This window comes from Gorilla gorilla, chromosome 2, assembly GCF_029281585.2.
Source record: "Gorilla gorilla gorilla isolate KB3781 chromosome 2, NHGRI_mGorGor1-v2.1_pri, whole genome shotgun sequence".
Lineage (NCBI taxonomy): Eukaryota > Metazoa > Chordata > Mammalia > Primates > Hominidae > Gorilla > Gorilla gorilla.
In genome coordinates, this window is record NC_086017.1 from 182,177,898 (window position 1) to 182,193,712 (window position 15,815).

Here is a 15,815-nt window from a genome sequence, read left to right on the forward strand (position 1 = left end):
CGCCTGAACCCAGGAGGTGGAGGTTGCAGTGAGCCGAGATTGCACCACTGCACTCCAGCCTGGGTGACAGAGCGAGACTCCATCTCCAAAAATAATAATAATGATAATAATATAATAATAATAATAATAATAATAATAATAAAGCAGTCTCTCTTTCTACATATGTAAATATTCTCTTTCTCTGGAGAACCCCAACTAATACAGTTTGTTATTTAAAAAACCCACATTTGAGGAAGGCAGAATTGGAAATTGAGAGGACAAAAAGATTTTGGGTTCCTTAATAGATCAAATTCCTATAAGACACTGGCAAATGCTATTTTCTTTCTTTCTTTTTTTTTTTTTTTTTTTTTTTTAGACAGAGTCTCGTTCTGTCGCCCAGGCTGGAGTGCAGTGGCATGATCTCCGCTCACTGAAACCTCTGCCTCCCGGGTTCACGCCATTCTCCTGCCTCAGCCTCCTGAGTAGCTGGGACTACAGGCGCCCGCCATGACGCCTGGCTAATTTTTTGTATTTTTAGTAGAGACGGGGTTTCACCGTGTTAGCCAGGATGGTCTCGATCTCCTGATCTCGTGATCCGCCCGCCTCGGCCTCCCAAAGTGCTGGGATTACAGGCATGAGCCACCGCGCCCGGCTGCAAATGCTGTTTTCAAAGTGACAGGTTGTGGTCATAGAATACTGGAGTGCTATGAATAACATGGAGCCATTTGGATGTGGCTGGCAATGAACTGAAAATGTGGCTCCAAATGTCTACTTGGAGGTATTGACTCTGTCATAAAGACTCAAGCAAATTTTAAGCCACATTAGAAATCGGAGTCCTTTTATCTGGAGTCAAACAGCAACTCACTCCAGAACATTCTCCCTCATGTTTTCCTAAGTGGTAAGTTATAGGGATAGAAGCCTTCTACACTTCCATTGAAATTATCCATTAACCACATTAAGAGATTTATATGCCAGCACTACACAATGTCAATTTCAGCAGCCAAGTCCATTTTTCATTTCAGGCATACGTGAAAGGACTCTTTAAAGGCTACTTGAAAGATTCAACAAGGACATAAAATGAAATTCTAGCAAGTTGCTTTGTGAACTAGTCTTCCAGTTATAGCCCCACTGCCAATTATTATTTCAAAGGCCTTATTCATCTCAAAACTACAGTTCCTTTCTTTCTTACGAAAGTGAGATGCCCTTTGCCTTTTTGGAGAGCAAAGTCTGCTATTAGAGTTTCCCAACTCTGTCCTGGCTGAAGAGGAAAAACAGATGACGTATGTTTATGTTTCAGAGGGAGGACTGGATGGTGATAACAAGTAAAAGGAGAATTCATTTCTGAGGAGAGAGTGAAATAAAATAGTTAACATTTATTGAATGCTTAATTTACTAACTCCATATTCTCAACCATCTTATAAGTTGTATGCTATTATTTATAAAATTTTATAGATGGATGCAGGGAGAGGTCAGGTAACATTTGCCCAATGTTCTCAGCCATTTCTTTCCTTCCAAGTAAATATCTGCACTCAAACTTGCATGGTGATGATGAAGTGAAAAAGAGGAAAAGATGGATTTCAATTTGTCAGGGTCTTTCTGGTTAGCATGGACACAGTGGGGAGTTACTGCATGTCAGAAGGACAGATGAAAGGGAACATGTGCCACCCCCCCAAATGAAATGATGTTCCTAGAGTTTAAAAAAAAATTCAACCAAAGTTCCAAGGTACATTTTTAAAGTAGATCTGCCTATTTCTTTGTTCTTTCAATAAAATAACTTAATGGTTGTTTTAATGTTAATTTAACAAGATAAGATGATATCATCATTTCTTGGAACTATTGAGCATTTTTTATACGAAATCCACAAAGATTAAACCATGGGGAGAAGAGACATAACAAGGCCAGTGATGCTATTCAGAGAGACCATTCACTTCTGTTTTCCTGTTGTAGGAAACATCTGAGTTTGCAATTTTATATCCTCAGGCCCAAATGCTATATTCTGATTTGCATAGCTCCTGCTGAAGAATCTGGACTAATATAATTAAGTCACACTGCCAGAGCTTAGAAGAATACAGGGAAGAAGGCAGCAGACAATTAAAATCACTCAACTATTTAGAAGCACAGGTCCTCCCTCCCCCAAGAATTCCCCATACTTAAAATACATGCCATAGGCATTCTCTGTGAAAGCTTTAATGTAAAAACCACTTAAGAAATGGCATTTCCTCTACACAGTTTTTATACCAACTTACCTCTCTAATCATCAAGGTTCCTTCTCTTGAAATACTGCCGCTGAAACTGTCCGCGTGAGAGGTCTCCAGCCCATGCGTCCCCACCATTCCCACATTGTACTGCTCGTTGCTGCCTGGAGCTCCTGTTGGTCTGAGATGAGAAGGAACAACATTCATGGCAATGTATCTTTAGGAAATATCTGTTTCCTGTCCATATTCATTATTTTTGTTATGGTAAAATATACATATTAATAACATAAAATTTACCATTGTACCAATTTTAAGTGTACATGTCAGTGGTCTTCAGTACATCTCATATTAATTTTTTTTTTTTTTTTTGAGAAGGAGTCTCACTTTGTCACCCAGGCTGGAGTGCAGTGGCGCAATCTCGACTCACTGCAAGCTCTGCCTCCCGGGTTCACGCCATTCTTCTGCCTCAGCCTCCCGAGTAGCTGGGACTGCAGGTGCCCACCACCATGCCCAGCTAATTTTTTTTGTATTTTTAGTAGAGACGGGGTTTCACCGTGTTAGCCAGGATGGTCTCGATCCCCTGACCTTGTGATCTGCCCGTCTTGGCCTCCCAAAGTGCTGGGATTATAGGCGTGAGCCACCGCGCCCTGCCAATCTCATATTAATTTTAATGTGTGTTGATGTCTGGACTGGCCCCACTTTTGCAGCATCCCCTCTTGACCTATTCTCTGCCCAGTAGCCAGACTGAGCAAGCGTTTGGCTTTACCTGGAAAAAACACTGAAGTTGGCACCAGGAGTCACCAGGCTCTGCATGATCTCCCCTGACCCCTGCCCTCCTTCTTTGGGCAGCAGACAACCTGACCTACTTTTACACATGCTGTTCCCTCTGCCTGGAAAGTTCTTTCCACTCTGGCCTTGGTTGGTTCCCTCTCATTCATCCTACATGATGCTTTCTGTGAGAAGTCTGCTCTTATCACCTATGTCTTGTCCCAACAGCCCCTCTTCTTTTCTCTTCACCCTTTTTCCTTAATAGTTCTCATCACAATTTGCAATTATCTTATCTTTTGAATTCTCCCTTTCTCCTTCCCTCTCATTGCTTGTGATGGCAGAGTCCTTGTCTCTTTGTTCATTATTATTACCCAGTACCCAGGCTAGAGTTGTCACATACTAGGAATGCAAAAAATAATCATTAGATCCATGGGCTTTATGCTTCTATAAAGAAGAAATATCTACTAAGAACATTCTGGCTTATTGGGGCATCCATAAACTAGGAGGTTTAACTTAAACAACACTCAGCCTCTGTAATCATCCTGCATGGTGGTATATTTATTTTCAGTTCTTTTCTTGCTATCATGTTTACAGTATAATGAGAGAAGGTAACAGGATCTCAGCATACTCCTTGAGAACACAGACTGATGTTTCCTGTCCTGTAGCACAGAGCACAGTGCCAGGGCTCAAAAAGTGATGACTGACTGCTCATAGTGAGCTTCACTCTATCAGGAGTGCCTCATTTGCATGACACAGAATTTCTCTGGTTTAGGAGCTCAGGGGAATTGAGAACCACACACCACAGGTTGAGGTTGGTACAACATGGCTGCTGGAAGAAGGATTTTGGTTGTTAATGCGATACTTGTTGTTCTCCTATTTTAGCATCTGCCTCTCTTTTAAAGTGGGTTTTCTAAAAATAGGAAAGTTATCAAGGCTTATTTCTCTCTAGGCATATTAATTGCAACTTTAATCATTTTTTTCTTTTATTTTCATTGTTTCTTATATATTTAAAAATATCTCTGGCCTCTTGGATCTTATGAAAGTCCAAAGAATTACTGGAATCTTCCATCTAAGAAACAAGAAATACACCAGATTTATGATGTCTCTGGGGCAGAGAAAGACATATTTCAAGGATTTTTATCCAAAACAGACAAGTGAAAAGATGACAGGGGGAGTCCAGACAAGAAAATGTATAGTAAGAAGCTTCCATTGCAATTACTAAACTGGCGCAGTGGATTGAATGAATCTAAATATGGGCTAGAACTGATGTGTTTGGGAAGAAATTCCAAAGAGGCATTTTCATTTTCAACATTTCATTCCTAGAAAGGAGCTTTTAATAGTGTTCAGAGACATGGGAAAAAAAATTGAATTCCTGGCATTTTGATAGATTGGTAAATCAGTTTTCAAAATATCATTTCTTCACTCATTTGTTTATCTTGTGTGTATCTTCCATTTTTTTTTCTTGCTCTTCTTTCTTCCTTTGTGCCTTAAGTACTTGTTTGGGACAAAATGATATAAAGCCAATAAATCAATGAAGTACTTATCAAGAGTCTTCCATGAGGGCAGCAACTTTTCTTATTTATCAGAAAGGGGTTCTTTGCTATTGTCAGGGGCTCAGTTGGCCTGGTGGCATCTGCCAGGCTGATGCTTATACAATCAAGTTCTCCTGTCCTAGTCAGACCTGCTTCCTCTGTTACCTGAATAACAGTTTTCTTGGTGGCCACCCCATCTTCAGTCCTTTCCCCCTCATATCCACTCCTCACAGCTGTGAAAGTGAGCCCTCCAAAACACAAATCTGACCAAGTCCGAATCACTCTTCTACTTTCAATCTTCAGTAGCTCCCCATCAACCACAGGATAAACTTGAAGCTCCTTACTGTGGCTTACAAGCTCTCCATTATCTAGTTCTTGCCTGTCTCACTAACCTAATTTTTTTTAACAAAATCCTGCCCCAACTTCTAACTCTACCAGCATTTAACTTATAAAAGTTTCCTATGCACATTATGCTAGAAAATCCCTGGTGACTTTAGCCTGCCCTCTTTACCTGGAAGATTCTTTTCTATTCTCTGCCTCCCTCTGGCTAACTCATTCTTTAAGCTATAGTTCAGGTACCTCCAAACCCATCCCAGCCTCACTGGAATGGTTTAGGTGGCTCTTCACTCTGCCTCCACATTGCCCTTTGTGCATCTCTACCACTGCATTCAATACACAGTCCTGCAATGATCAGATCTCATTAATGTTGGTATTTTCAGTGCCAAGCATGGTGCCTGGAATGCAGGTAGCACATAATAAATGTTTATTAAATCACTGAAGATCTTGGGTCAAGGGCTTTGTTTAATGTCTAACAGAGATTTCATTCAGATTTATTGTAAAAATATAGCTCTTCTGTGAATTGATAAGTAATTGGCTATCAGGATATTATTTGCATATTTAAAATATCTTGAGCAATCAATGTTAAGTTTTACAATTTTATGAAGTTGGGTTCACTAGGATGTGCCAAAATAATTTTCTTATAATTGGGTGGTTATCATAGAATAACAAAAAATCTATTCAGATATATCATAGAACTTTACAGGAAAAAGAGTTAAACTTAATGTATACAAATTTTAAAAAATCATTGAGGACATCAGAAGCTCCCAGGAAAGAATGTTAAAAACTGTGATAAGAGAATCTCACCATATTACAAATGTATGAACAACTTCAGTGAGGAGAAATGCGGCAAAAAGGCATTGATCTAAGTAACCTTGGAAATGAGTGGAGTCTGTAATACTAAAGGCAAGAGGAACTGTGCATAAACAGTGTACACTGTAGTTGACAAAGCTGTTTCCCATGAGGTTATACGTTAACAAATTTGATACTACTATACAAAAATACTGGATGTGCACAATTAAGTAAATGGGTGGTTGATATGATGTGGCCGTGTCCCTACCCAAATCTCATCTTGCATTGTAACTTCCATAATCCCACAACATGGGAGTGACCCGGTAGGAGGTAATTGAATCATGGAGGTGGGTTTTTCCTGTGCTGTTCTTGTGATAGTGAATACATCTCAGGACATCTGATGGTTTTATAAAGGGCAGTTCCCCTGCACATGCTCTCTTGCCTGCCGCCATGTAAGACGTGCCTTTGCTCCTCATTCACCTTCTACCATGATTGTGAGGCCCCCCTAGCCATGTGGAACTGTGAGTCCATTAAACCTCTTTTTCTTTATAACTTTATACACTCTCAAGTATTTCTTCATAGCAGTATGGAAATGGACTAATACAGTAGTTGATGGCAGAAGCCAGGTTTCTGACTGTTGGAATGGGAATTTACAAACAAGCAAGGGGAGGTGGAGGCATGTCAGTCAAAGAGGCACAGGAGCTAACTGAAAGAGCTCCCAAGGTCAAAACTGGAAAATTTGAGCAACAAAATAAAGATTATATCCATGAATCTATACTGATATAAATGATGGAATAAATTAATAAATAAATAGAGGAGACAAATCTGTGCAGAAGAATTCTAAATAAATTATGTAGCTATTCTACCCTACAGGAGGGAATGCATGATTCCCCACTCCTCAAGTGTGGGCCGTGCATAGTGGCTTCCTTCCAAAGGGTATAGCATAGAAAAAAAGGAGAAATAAAAGAGTCATTTTACAGTGGAGAAATCTTCCCTTCTGGAGCATTTGCTGGTATTTGAGGGAAGACACTAATACCTAAGGTTGCCTCTTTGGCTTGCTTGATGTGATGCAAATCAAATTAAATGCCTTTCCTTCCATTCTTTTTATTCTATAAAGCTTTTATTTTTTTTTCCTGATTATAAAGTAGTACATGCCCATCATATAATTGGGGATATACATAAAATAAAAATCTCCCATAATTATATTACCCAGAGGTAATCACTTTTATAATTTTGGTGTATTTCCCTCCACTCATTTTTCTATGCATGAGGAATTGGGAAATACTGCAATTGGTTAGTTGGGGAATACAAATTTAGTTAAGTGCACTCTCATAAGTTATATCTTATAAAATAAATGCAAAACCAGCACAGTGCATAGAATAAAGCTATTGTTTTAAACATCAGAAACCACAGCTGTTTGTCAAAATGGCTGGTGCTCCATTTCTGATTTCTGAGAAGCTTCTCTGTGTTTACTTCATGGTGGGAACTGAGCTACAATATATTTTTGTTTTCTGCTTTAAAAATATATGGCACAAAATATAGAGGTTTACCTTAACAAAAGAAAATAAAGGTAATAAGAATGTATATAAAAGGCACTCTGGCCCCCAAATACTCAATTCCTAAATATTGTTTTATAATGAACTTTTAATAGTATGAAATTTCTCAGGCATGCAACCATCACATTGTAGAACAGACTATATATATTTTATATGCAATATAAAAATACATATATTTACAAATTGAAGTAAACATACACACATACATTTGCACCCTTTGTACCCTTATTTTCTTACATATATAATCACGTATTTTAAATGTTCTTAAACAATCATTTCCATCTATCTAAAATTTACCAATCCCTTAAGAACCATGTCAAGTCTTGCCTCCACTATCAGCATTCCATGATAGTCTCAGTTCATTATTTCTTATGCAGATTATAGTAATAGAGCCTCTGAATTACTTTACCAGTCTCCAGTCTGTTCCCTTTTCAAATCGTCTTGCTGAAATAATCTCCCTCAAATATAACACTGAACTCAAGATACGTTCAATGGTTTCCAATGGCTACATATAAAGAGCACACTTCTTGGTCTGATTTCACTAGTCCAGACTCCCCTCCACCCCATACACCATACATTCCCACCAAAGTCAACTTTCTGTGTCTTTACTTCAACTCTTCCCCCTGCTTGGGATTCTAATATTACCTCAGAATTTTTTTTTTTTAAATCTTGCTGACAGTTATTTGTATAGAATTGACTATAAACTCTTCTTCAAAGTCAGAACTTGCAATTTCAAATTCAGTGCAATTAAACGTAAATTAGAGTCACTGAAGACCCACTGTATTCCAGACAACATGGAACATGTTAAGAGCAAGAGAGATGAGTAAGGCATAACCCTTACCCTGAAAGATATTATAGTCCAGAAAAGGAGACAAAGACCTAATAAACAATCCTGATTCAAGGCACTACATGAAGATGCAGGAATACACACAACATACAGCGGTAGCACAGAAGAGGGGGCAGGCTCTACCTATGCAGGCGGGGCTGTGAGTAGGTGATTTCTAAAGGAACAGGAAATGCCAGATGGAAGTGAAGAATGGTCTATTCAGGAAATTTGAGAAAGGTGGGTGTTTCTACAGTGGGGAGTAAGTCCTAGATTTGCCTTTAAAGGTAGGAGGGTGAACACCATTAATAGCCTTGCAAAATATGATAGGGGACCTAAAACCCAAATGCTAATGAACATCTTTGGTTGTTCCTCCAAATGTTTATATTAGCCTGCAGTTTTCCATGTGTAATTTTGTCATTCTCCAACTAGCATATAAACTTTTGGAAGACAAAATCCAAGTATGAACTTATCAGATCTCTTAAAGCCTCCAGCAGGGCTATCACATAGTGAGAGTTTTAGCAACCTTTTAATTTCATAATCTTCTCTCATCCTGATGCTTGCATGCTCAGTGCTTAAAAGGAGTTCAAAACATCTGTCAGAAGAATTAAGCAATTCTGAGTCAAGACAAAAACTAAAAGGGCCAGCATGTTTTGCAGAAATGTTCTGGATTAGTGATTTTGCCTCTAGAACAATTTTATTTACTTTTAAAAAGGCAATTTAATGCAATTTGTTTCAAAATGTCATATTTTAGCATATTTAGAGCTGTCAGCAACTGGGTCATCAACAGCAAAATAACCAGTATGGATTTTTCAGGTACGTTAATTAGATTTGCCTCTGAGAATTGCTTGTATGTAATGATGTTAATCAGTGGATGACATTCCCTTTAGACTGGCCAGCCCTGCCTCTCCAGTCCCTGCTGAATTGGACAATAATTTGTGGCCTGAAATGGCTTCTTTTTTATATAGAGTGAGTGTGAAATGATAATCAATGCTAGTAGCTGAGCCAAAGAAATAGAGGTGATTGAAGTGTGAAGATGGAAAAATTAGCATCTCATTCTATCAAAGTTGTAGCAGACCAGGGCACAAACACCTTGTGCTTACTAGGTGGAGGAACTGGGGAAGCAACAGGGGATAAGGGCAGGTTCTTTCACGGGATCCACTCCAATAAGAAAAAAAAAAATGAGCTGCCTCCTCACCTTGAAAAAAAAAAAAAGAAAGAAAAAGGCTACAATTACTAAAGAAAATATAGGTACATATAAATATACATGTAAATACATAAAAAGAGAACTGCAAAGAGGCTGACAGAAAGTATGTGGCAAAGACACAGAACACAGAAAAATGGATCCAGAAAAAGAAGCCATGAAGGGAATAAAGTAGAAAATCATAACGGGGTATATTTTGGAACTTTCTCTGCATGATTATTTGAGTCCTGATTCTTTTGCTGGGATGGTAACGCATGCTGGCTTGTGCATTTCTCCTTGCTTGTTGGTGGCAGTGGTGGTAATGAAATACATGTTTTAGAAATACATGTTTTATGTTGTTAATTTTAATCCCTAAATGTCATTGCCCATGATTTCAGTGTTTCAGTTTTAGAGGGGAAGGCATGTATCAATGGTCTGGTTGTCGATATTGTTTGCCCTTAAGATGAAAAGAACAAGAAAGAGTCGCCGAAAGGACAGTCAATCCATTGGCAATGGATAGGTAAAGTGTATGCAGTCCAAAAATGCTACATATTCTAAGTGATTGTGTCCATAGATAGAGATAATTATAGAACTATGCTCCAACAAAAACCCAAGTCCCGAAAGTCAATTTATCTTGCCACAGACCCATACACAATCTTACATTTAACTCATATTTTTTTGTCCTTTTATTTTGGAAACCTAGTCCCCTCCTGGTCTACATTTTAAAAGTAGTTCTCTTACATCAGTCTGGGTATGTCGCTTTTAAAAGTAGTTCTCTTACATCAGTCTGGGTATGTCGCTGACAGCCACTGTCCCATCATGGGTCTCGCTCTCTCCATCTTCCTCCTCTTCCTCGCTACTTTCTGACTCCTCACTGGAGGAGGAGTAATCAGTCACCTTCTTCATTGGGCGGTTTGTTTCTTCAATCCGGAGTTCTCTTAGTTCTTTGGCTAATGCCGTCAGATCCTATGAAAGAAAAATTTGTTCAGCATATGAATGGTAGATACGACCAAAGCTACATCTCTCAGCAAGTCAGTGCTCCAGCTTAAGCAACAAGAAAAAAAAAAAGCTCTATATAGAACTGTGACAAACATAGTTACTGCATGGAACTAAGAAAATGATGTTTGTAGCGTGTAGAAGCTAGAAAAGAAAGATGAAATCAATTTAAACTTTGTTCAAAACCAATAGCTAGACTGAGACTGTTCAGTTCTGAATATATATGTGTACATATGTGTATGTACATTGTGTGTATACACATATATACAAACATTGGGTTCTCATTTTATTTTGGAAAGGTGAAGCTGGTCACCCCCAGAGTTAATGGGAAAATAGATGGGATTAGAAATTGTACCCCAGTATTCTGGGACTCCTGCCCAAGCCACAGTGATGGCTTTTCCCCTCTTATGATTGCTACTGTACCAAAATTTAGCATCAGTCAGTCATAGAACAGAGCAATTCCCAAGGTTCCAGCTACTACAATGACTCATTTGGTGTGTCATCATTCCCTGGAGAATAGAGGTACCACATCAAATCATGGCCCATCCTAAAGTCTAGCGCCACTGAAATTTACAGCCACAGAACTGAATTAATCAAGAGGAACAACAACAACAAAAAGAGTTCTCTTCCAAAATGATAGGTGTTTCATTTTCTTTTGTTTTAAATTCCAGTCATCTGGCAGAAATCCTGGTGAAGAACACTAAAATGAATGTGCAAATACCAAAAGGAAGAGATAATTTTGAGTTTTCCATGAGTATGATGAAACCTTTAGCCTTATGGATGTGATGATGTGGTATTTAATCACCAGGCATACTGCAGGCAGTGTGCTGAATATCCGACTACCTTTTATTTTACATGCTTTCAGAGCAATGCAGAGGGAAGCAGTTCTGCAAAAGCATGGCCGCTCTAATTTGCATGGGTTAAACTGCCCATGGCACACAGCATGCAAATGAGGAAAAAGCAATTTGACATCAGTCTTACCATTTCTCCCTATATTAGTGACCCATGTGGGAATCAGAGCATTCAGTGAGAGACAGGGGATTAGGGAGAAAGAAACTCATTGAAAAATACTAAATCCCACAGTTTTCTATGGCCATATTCTCTCTTTATTTCAATCCAAAAATGTATGCATCCAATTCACCTGATGTAGGATTAGAGCAACCTGGGTGATGACATTGGATAATCTATCCTAATCGGTTAAAAGAAAAGCTGTGATAAATGTGTATAGTTAAATTATAATTTTATTTTGAGAATACAACAAAACATTGTTTCTCTACTGCCACCTGTATGTCAGGCATTACTGTTTTGGTTCACACTAGGAAAGGAAACACTTTAGGTGTTTTACGTGGTCTAGAAATTTAGGCAATTCATAGTGTTAACTGAAGGGTCATTTCTTTCTAATTTCATAGAAATCAAAGGGAAAGCAAAATGACTTTTAAATTTGTCTTGATGACACCTGATTTGAAACCCTTAAAATATGGAAGCTGCTAAAAATTCAACCTTTGCATTACATACAAAAACACACTTGGCTAGGGCTTTTGCACACATGCACATTTGCACATGCCTCAATCTCGGTGAATGTATTTGCTCCATCTGTGAAAGTGAAAATAGAATTGTATTTAGAAGGCTAACTCTGTTTAAATGTAATGTATATTATAAAAAGAAGAGGAAAACCATAACATAGGTATAATGTTATGCAAATTTCTGGTTTCTTTGGCAATTAGCCAAAATAGGAAAAGCTAATATCTGAATTTCAACTTTTACTTCTTATTTCCTCCTGGCAATTGTCAATGCTTATCTTTATCAAATGAAGACTTTATCAAATGAAGAAGAAAGTGAAGGGTATGCTATTCTTGAGTACTATGGGAAAATAAAGTCTAGATATTTGTTAAGGCTATGAAAGAAAAGGATATTATCATCCTCCAAACCAGTGAAATAATGAAAAATTAGATAAATTTATTTTGTATTCTGACATCTGTATATTAGGACTGTGTTAAGTCTCATCAAAGAATATAGCTAGCATTTAAAAATGTTACTTGTTATTAAGAATTACATTTTATATAATTTAAAGAGAGAATATGGTTTAAAAGAGTTTATCTCTATTGTTAATAATTCTGAGTAAAATATAATACTCTTGGCTATGGTTTATTTTAATTAATGATACATTTTCCCCAGAGGTTTATTTTCCTTTTCTCTGACATTTCAAAACGAGACAAAAGAAATTCTAAAAAATCAAAATTATTTTATAAATATTTAGTCCACAGGCTACTGATTTAAAAAAACTTTCACTTGTTAAAATGACCTACATTTTTCTAAACATTGTATTTAGAAACACTTTAAAGTTCTGAACTGCTTAATAATTTTGCTTTTAATGAGAATTTTTTGCTTCTGTGTTACTAAAAAGCTCTCTGCCCTGAAACATTAGAAATAATTGAAAATTTCCTTTAAGTTTAATTGTTAACAGTTTGGAGGCGAGACATATACAAGAATCCCTATGAAAAGGTAAAAATAATGAATAATTCCAAAGTAATACCTGTAGTCAAAGAAAATTAATCTTCCATTGCTAAGAACCTATGTGTTTAGCTGAAGTTTTGTTTCTTATCCATCCAGTATTGAAAAATTTATAATAGCAAAGTTATAGGAAATAAACACAATCTAATGTTAACACCATTGGGTTCAATTCTATTTTCATATATTTTATTCTCTGACAATACAAATTTTCTCCATATAATGAGCCTTCTTGGTAATTTATTACTTGGCTGTCTCAAGCCTGGAGCTAAAAAGTATTTAAAAAACAAAATAAGTGCTATTTAGCATGAAAATATTTGAGAATATATAGCTAAAAAAGAAATATGGCAAGATGGTAAGATTTTTTGACTACAGAGTAAATGTGAAGATAGCTACGAGGCTTCTTTAACAGTTTTTAGAATCAACTAGATATAATTTTTCATTCAACAAAGGTTAACTATTATGCACATCTTGACTAAAAAGGCGCTCTTTTAGGTCCCTTTTTAGAAACAATATAGTTTATTCAAATATTAGTTCAATTTTTGAACTATTGTTTAAAAATTTTTAGCTTTTTTTTTTCTCTTTGTATTAAACTATTTTCTTTTTAGGAACTCTAAAGATATGACATTGGGCAAGCCACTTAGTTTCAATATCCTCATCTGAGGGAAAAGGAGGTTGAACCCCTAGTTATTGTTCACCTTCCATCCAATCTAAATTGATGTGCTTTGAAATTTTTGATGCCCACATACTAATAAAAAACAGTGGTAAAAACAGTGTTTTCTTATGTGTATAATCTTTGTGTCACATATTTAATTGTGCCAACAAAGAAAACCCATTTATTTTCAAAGACTATATTAAATAGACTATGCTGCAAAATCTCATATTCCATTAGAAAGCAATGTCAAATTAATGTACACTCCCCCAAATTAATTTTTATAAAAAGTTAAATCATTAGCAATAACAAGCAACAATATTTCAAAAGTGATTTTCAGGTTTTTCATTTCAATCCCAGTTATCTAAATTGCAAAAACAGTCGTTGAGAGGGAAGCCCTACCAAAACCTATGAATGGAGAAGGGAGAAAGGTGTAGTTCAAAGTTTCTCAATTATGGCACTGTTGACATTTTGGGCCAGATAATTCTTTATTGTAGGGAGTTCTCTGTGCACCACGGGATGTTTGGCAGCAGCACCCCTCTGCTCTACCCACAAGATGCCAGTACCACTGCCTCCTACTCTGAAGTGGTGACAACCAAAACTGTCTCCAGATTTTGCCAAATGTCTCCTAAGGGAAGAGGAGTGGAGGAATCAGCCCTGGTTGAGAGCCACTGAGTTAGGTAGAACCACTTTATTTTAGTGGTTTGGATCAGTGATACTCAAGAGATCAGGATAGTCACCTGAGGGCTTTTCCAACCATACATGGCTCCAGAGATTTTAGTATGCAGCTCACACCCCCTCAATTATTTGTAATTACGTATACCTCCATTGCCCCCTCTCATCTCTGTCCAGTGTGGTGCAGTACACCAAAAAAAAGTAGAGCAATTTTTCAAAGCCTAAAATATTCTGGGTTAATCAATCAGATGAAATCTGTGAGAGCCTTTTCCTTAATGACGGCCCCTCCAAGCCAATTTCTGAACTCATGTAATTCCTCTTGAGTTGTGCACATGCACAGCCATTTTATTGGCAACTGTAGCACCAGAACTTCACTGTCTTTCTTTACCTGTTCTGGAAGAAAACTGACAAAAGTTGTGATAATCCCTGTCCTTCTCACTATTATGAGAGAGAGGGGCAAGCAAGGCCATGGCACAGAGCAATTAAAAACACACTCTCCTCTTCCCTTTCTATAAATGCCATCCACACACTGCAAACATGCAGAGTCTTATTCTTTTATAAGCAACAGTCCTTCAACTATGATCATAACTGTCTCGTCACTCTGGGTGGTGAGGTGGCCATAAGTCTGAAAAAGTGAGGCTCTTCGGTGAAGACCAGATGCATGGAAACATGCTTCTCCTACCTGCCAAAATAGCTGCATGCCTCTGGCCCAAACCTTAATCAAACCCTTGGCTTTCTGCAGCATGTTACACATAAAATGCTTTCACACACATTACCTTAAATGATCCTAAACAATCTTGTAAGTGGGATGGGGAGGTGTTTTTATTCTCATTTTACAGATGAGGAAACTCTGGCCCAGTGAGGTTATGAGACTAGTCTCAGCCAGTTATTTATTGGGGGAGCCAAGATTTGAATGCAGCTTGCTGACCTCAAAGCCAGTGCTTTTTCCATTAAATTTCACAAAAGTAGTGCTCAGCAGAGCTACAGCTTTAAAGCCATGATGGTAGTCTTTAGATTCCATGCATTTAGGACTCTTTGCAAGGCCTGGATCTTAAAAAAACAAATTCTACTCTGCTGTATTCATGCAGGTCTGACAAATAGCAGTAAGGCAGTCATCCTTCTTAGCAAGCTACCTACGACTGACAAAGCCATATATTTTTCTAATGGAAAACGTCTCCACAGACAAGGAAATAAAGTCACTTAACTTTCCAGGATTCATTAACTAAAGCTGATGTTGCTTCTGATGCTGTTGTTAATGTCCCACAAAATTAATCTAACAATACCTACTAACTCCTTGTTCACAAATCACACACTCTAAATTTGGAGTGTCCTAGAATGATGTCTCTTTTCTTGTTAGTAAAACTGCTGAGAGCCATTCCCTAGCAAGGCTGGCAAGTACAGGTTTGCTATTGGAAGATACTGGAAGGAGAAACTGCCATTAATAAAGCATGAATACTTGTCATTAGCCAGACTGGAACATTGGAAAAGTGACATTTTAGCTTAGAAGGAAGGTCTCTGAAGCTATATGGGTAGGTTTGAGGGTCTTAAAGTTGGCTTCCATTTGAAGGGGCACTCCTCCCAGCAGCTTGCTACAAATCTCCTCCCCGCAGATTGCTCCCATTGGCCACCTTTCTGAATGTCAGCATTAGGAAAGAAGTTTAATATTTACATTTTGTGAAAGCATGACCAAGAAAAGGTAATACTAACCTCATCTATAGCTTTTTTATAGCTCTGAAATGAGAGGAACCCAATCCAGAAGAATCCACAGAAGGAGGAAAAGCCAGCAGAAAGGCAGCAGATTAGACACAAAATTGGAATTG

General features: G+C 37.7%; 1 protein-coding gene and 1 long non-coding RNA gene across 19 annotated transcripts in view; one reads left to right on the top strand and one right to left on the bottom strand.

The window, feature by feature from the left end:
- Positions 1 to 15,815, top strand: part of LOC129532356 (uncharacterized) — a 151,913-nt gene that overhangs the window by 81,941 nt on the left and 54,157 nt on the right. The gene's annotated exons all lie outside the window — the stretch shown is intronic.
- TNIK (TRAF2 and NCK interacting kinase) overlaps positions 1 to 15,815 on the bottom strand; it is a 398,334-nt gene that overhangs the window by 30,346 nt on the left and 352,173 nt on the right. For 10 of the 18 annotated variants that reach the window (XM_063704353.1, XM_055381465.2, XM_019024031.3 and 7 more), the window contains 3 exons: positions 15,703 to 15,726; positions 9,946 to 10,130; positions 2,226 to 2,355 (listed from right to left, as the gene is read on the bottom strand). In XM_063704353.1, the coding sequence (XP_063560423.1) occupies positions 2,226 to 2,355; positions 9,946 to 10,130; positions 15,703 to 15,726 (339 nt within the window). The remainder of the gene's footprint in view (positions 1 to 2,225; positions 2,356 to 9,945; positions 10,131 to 15,702; positions 15,727 to 15,815) is intronic. The other 8 variants (XM_019024032.3, XM_055381466.2, XM_055381463.2 and 5 more) reach the window with 1 other exon arrangement.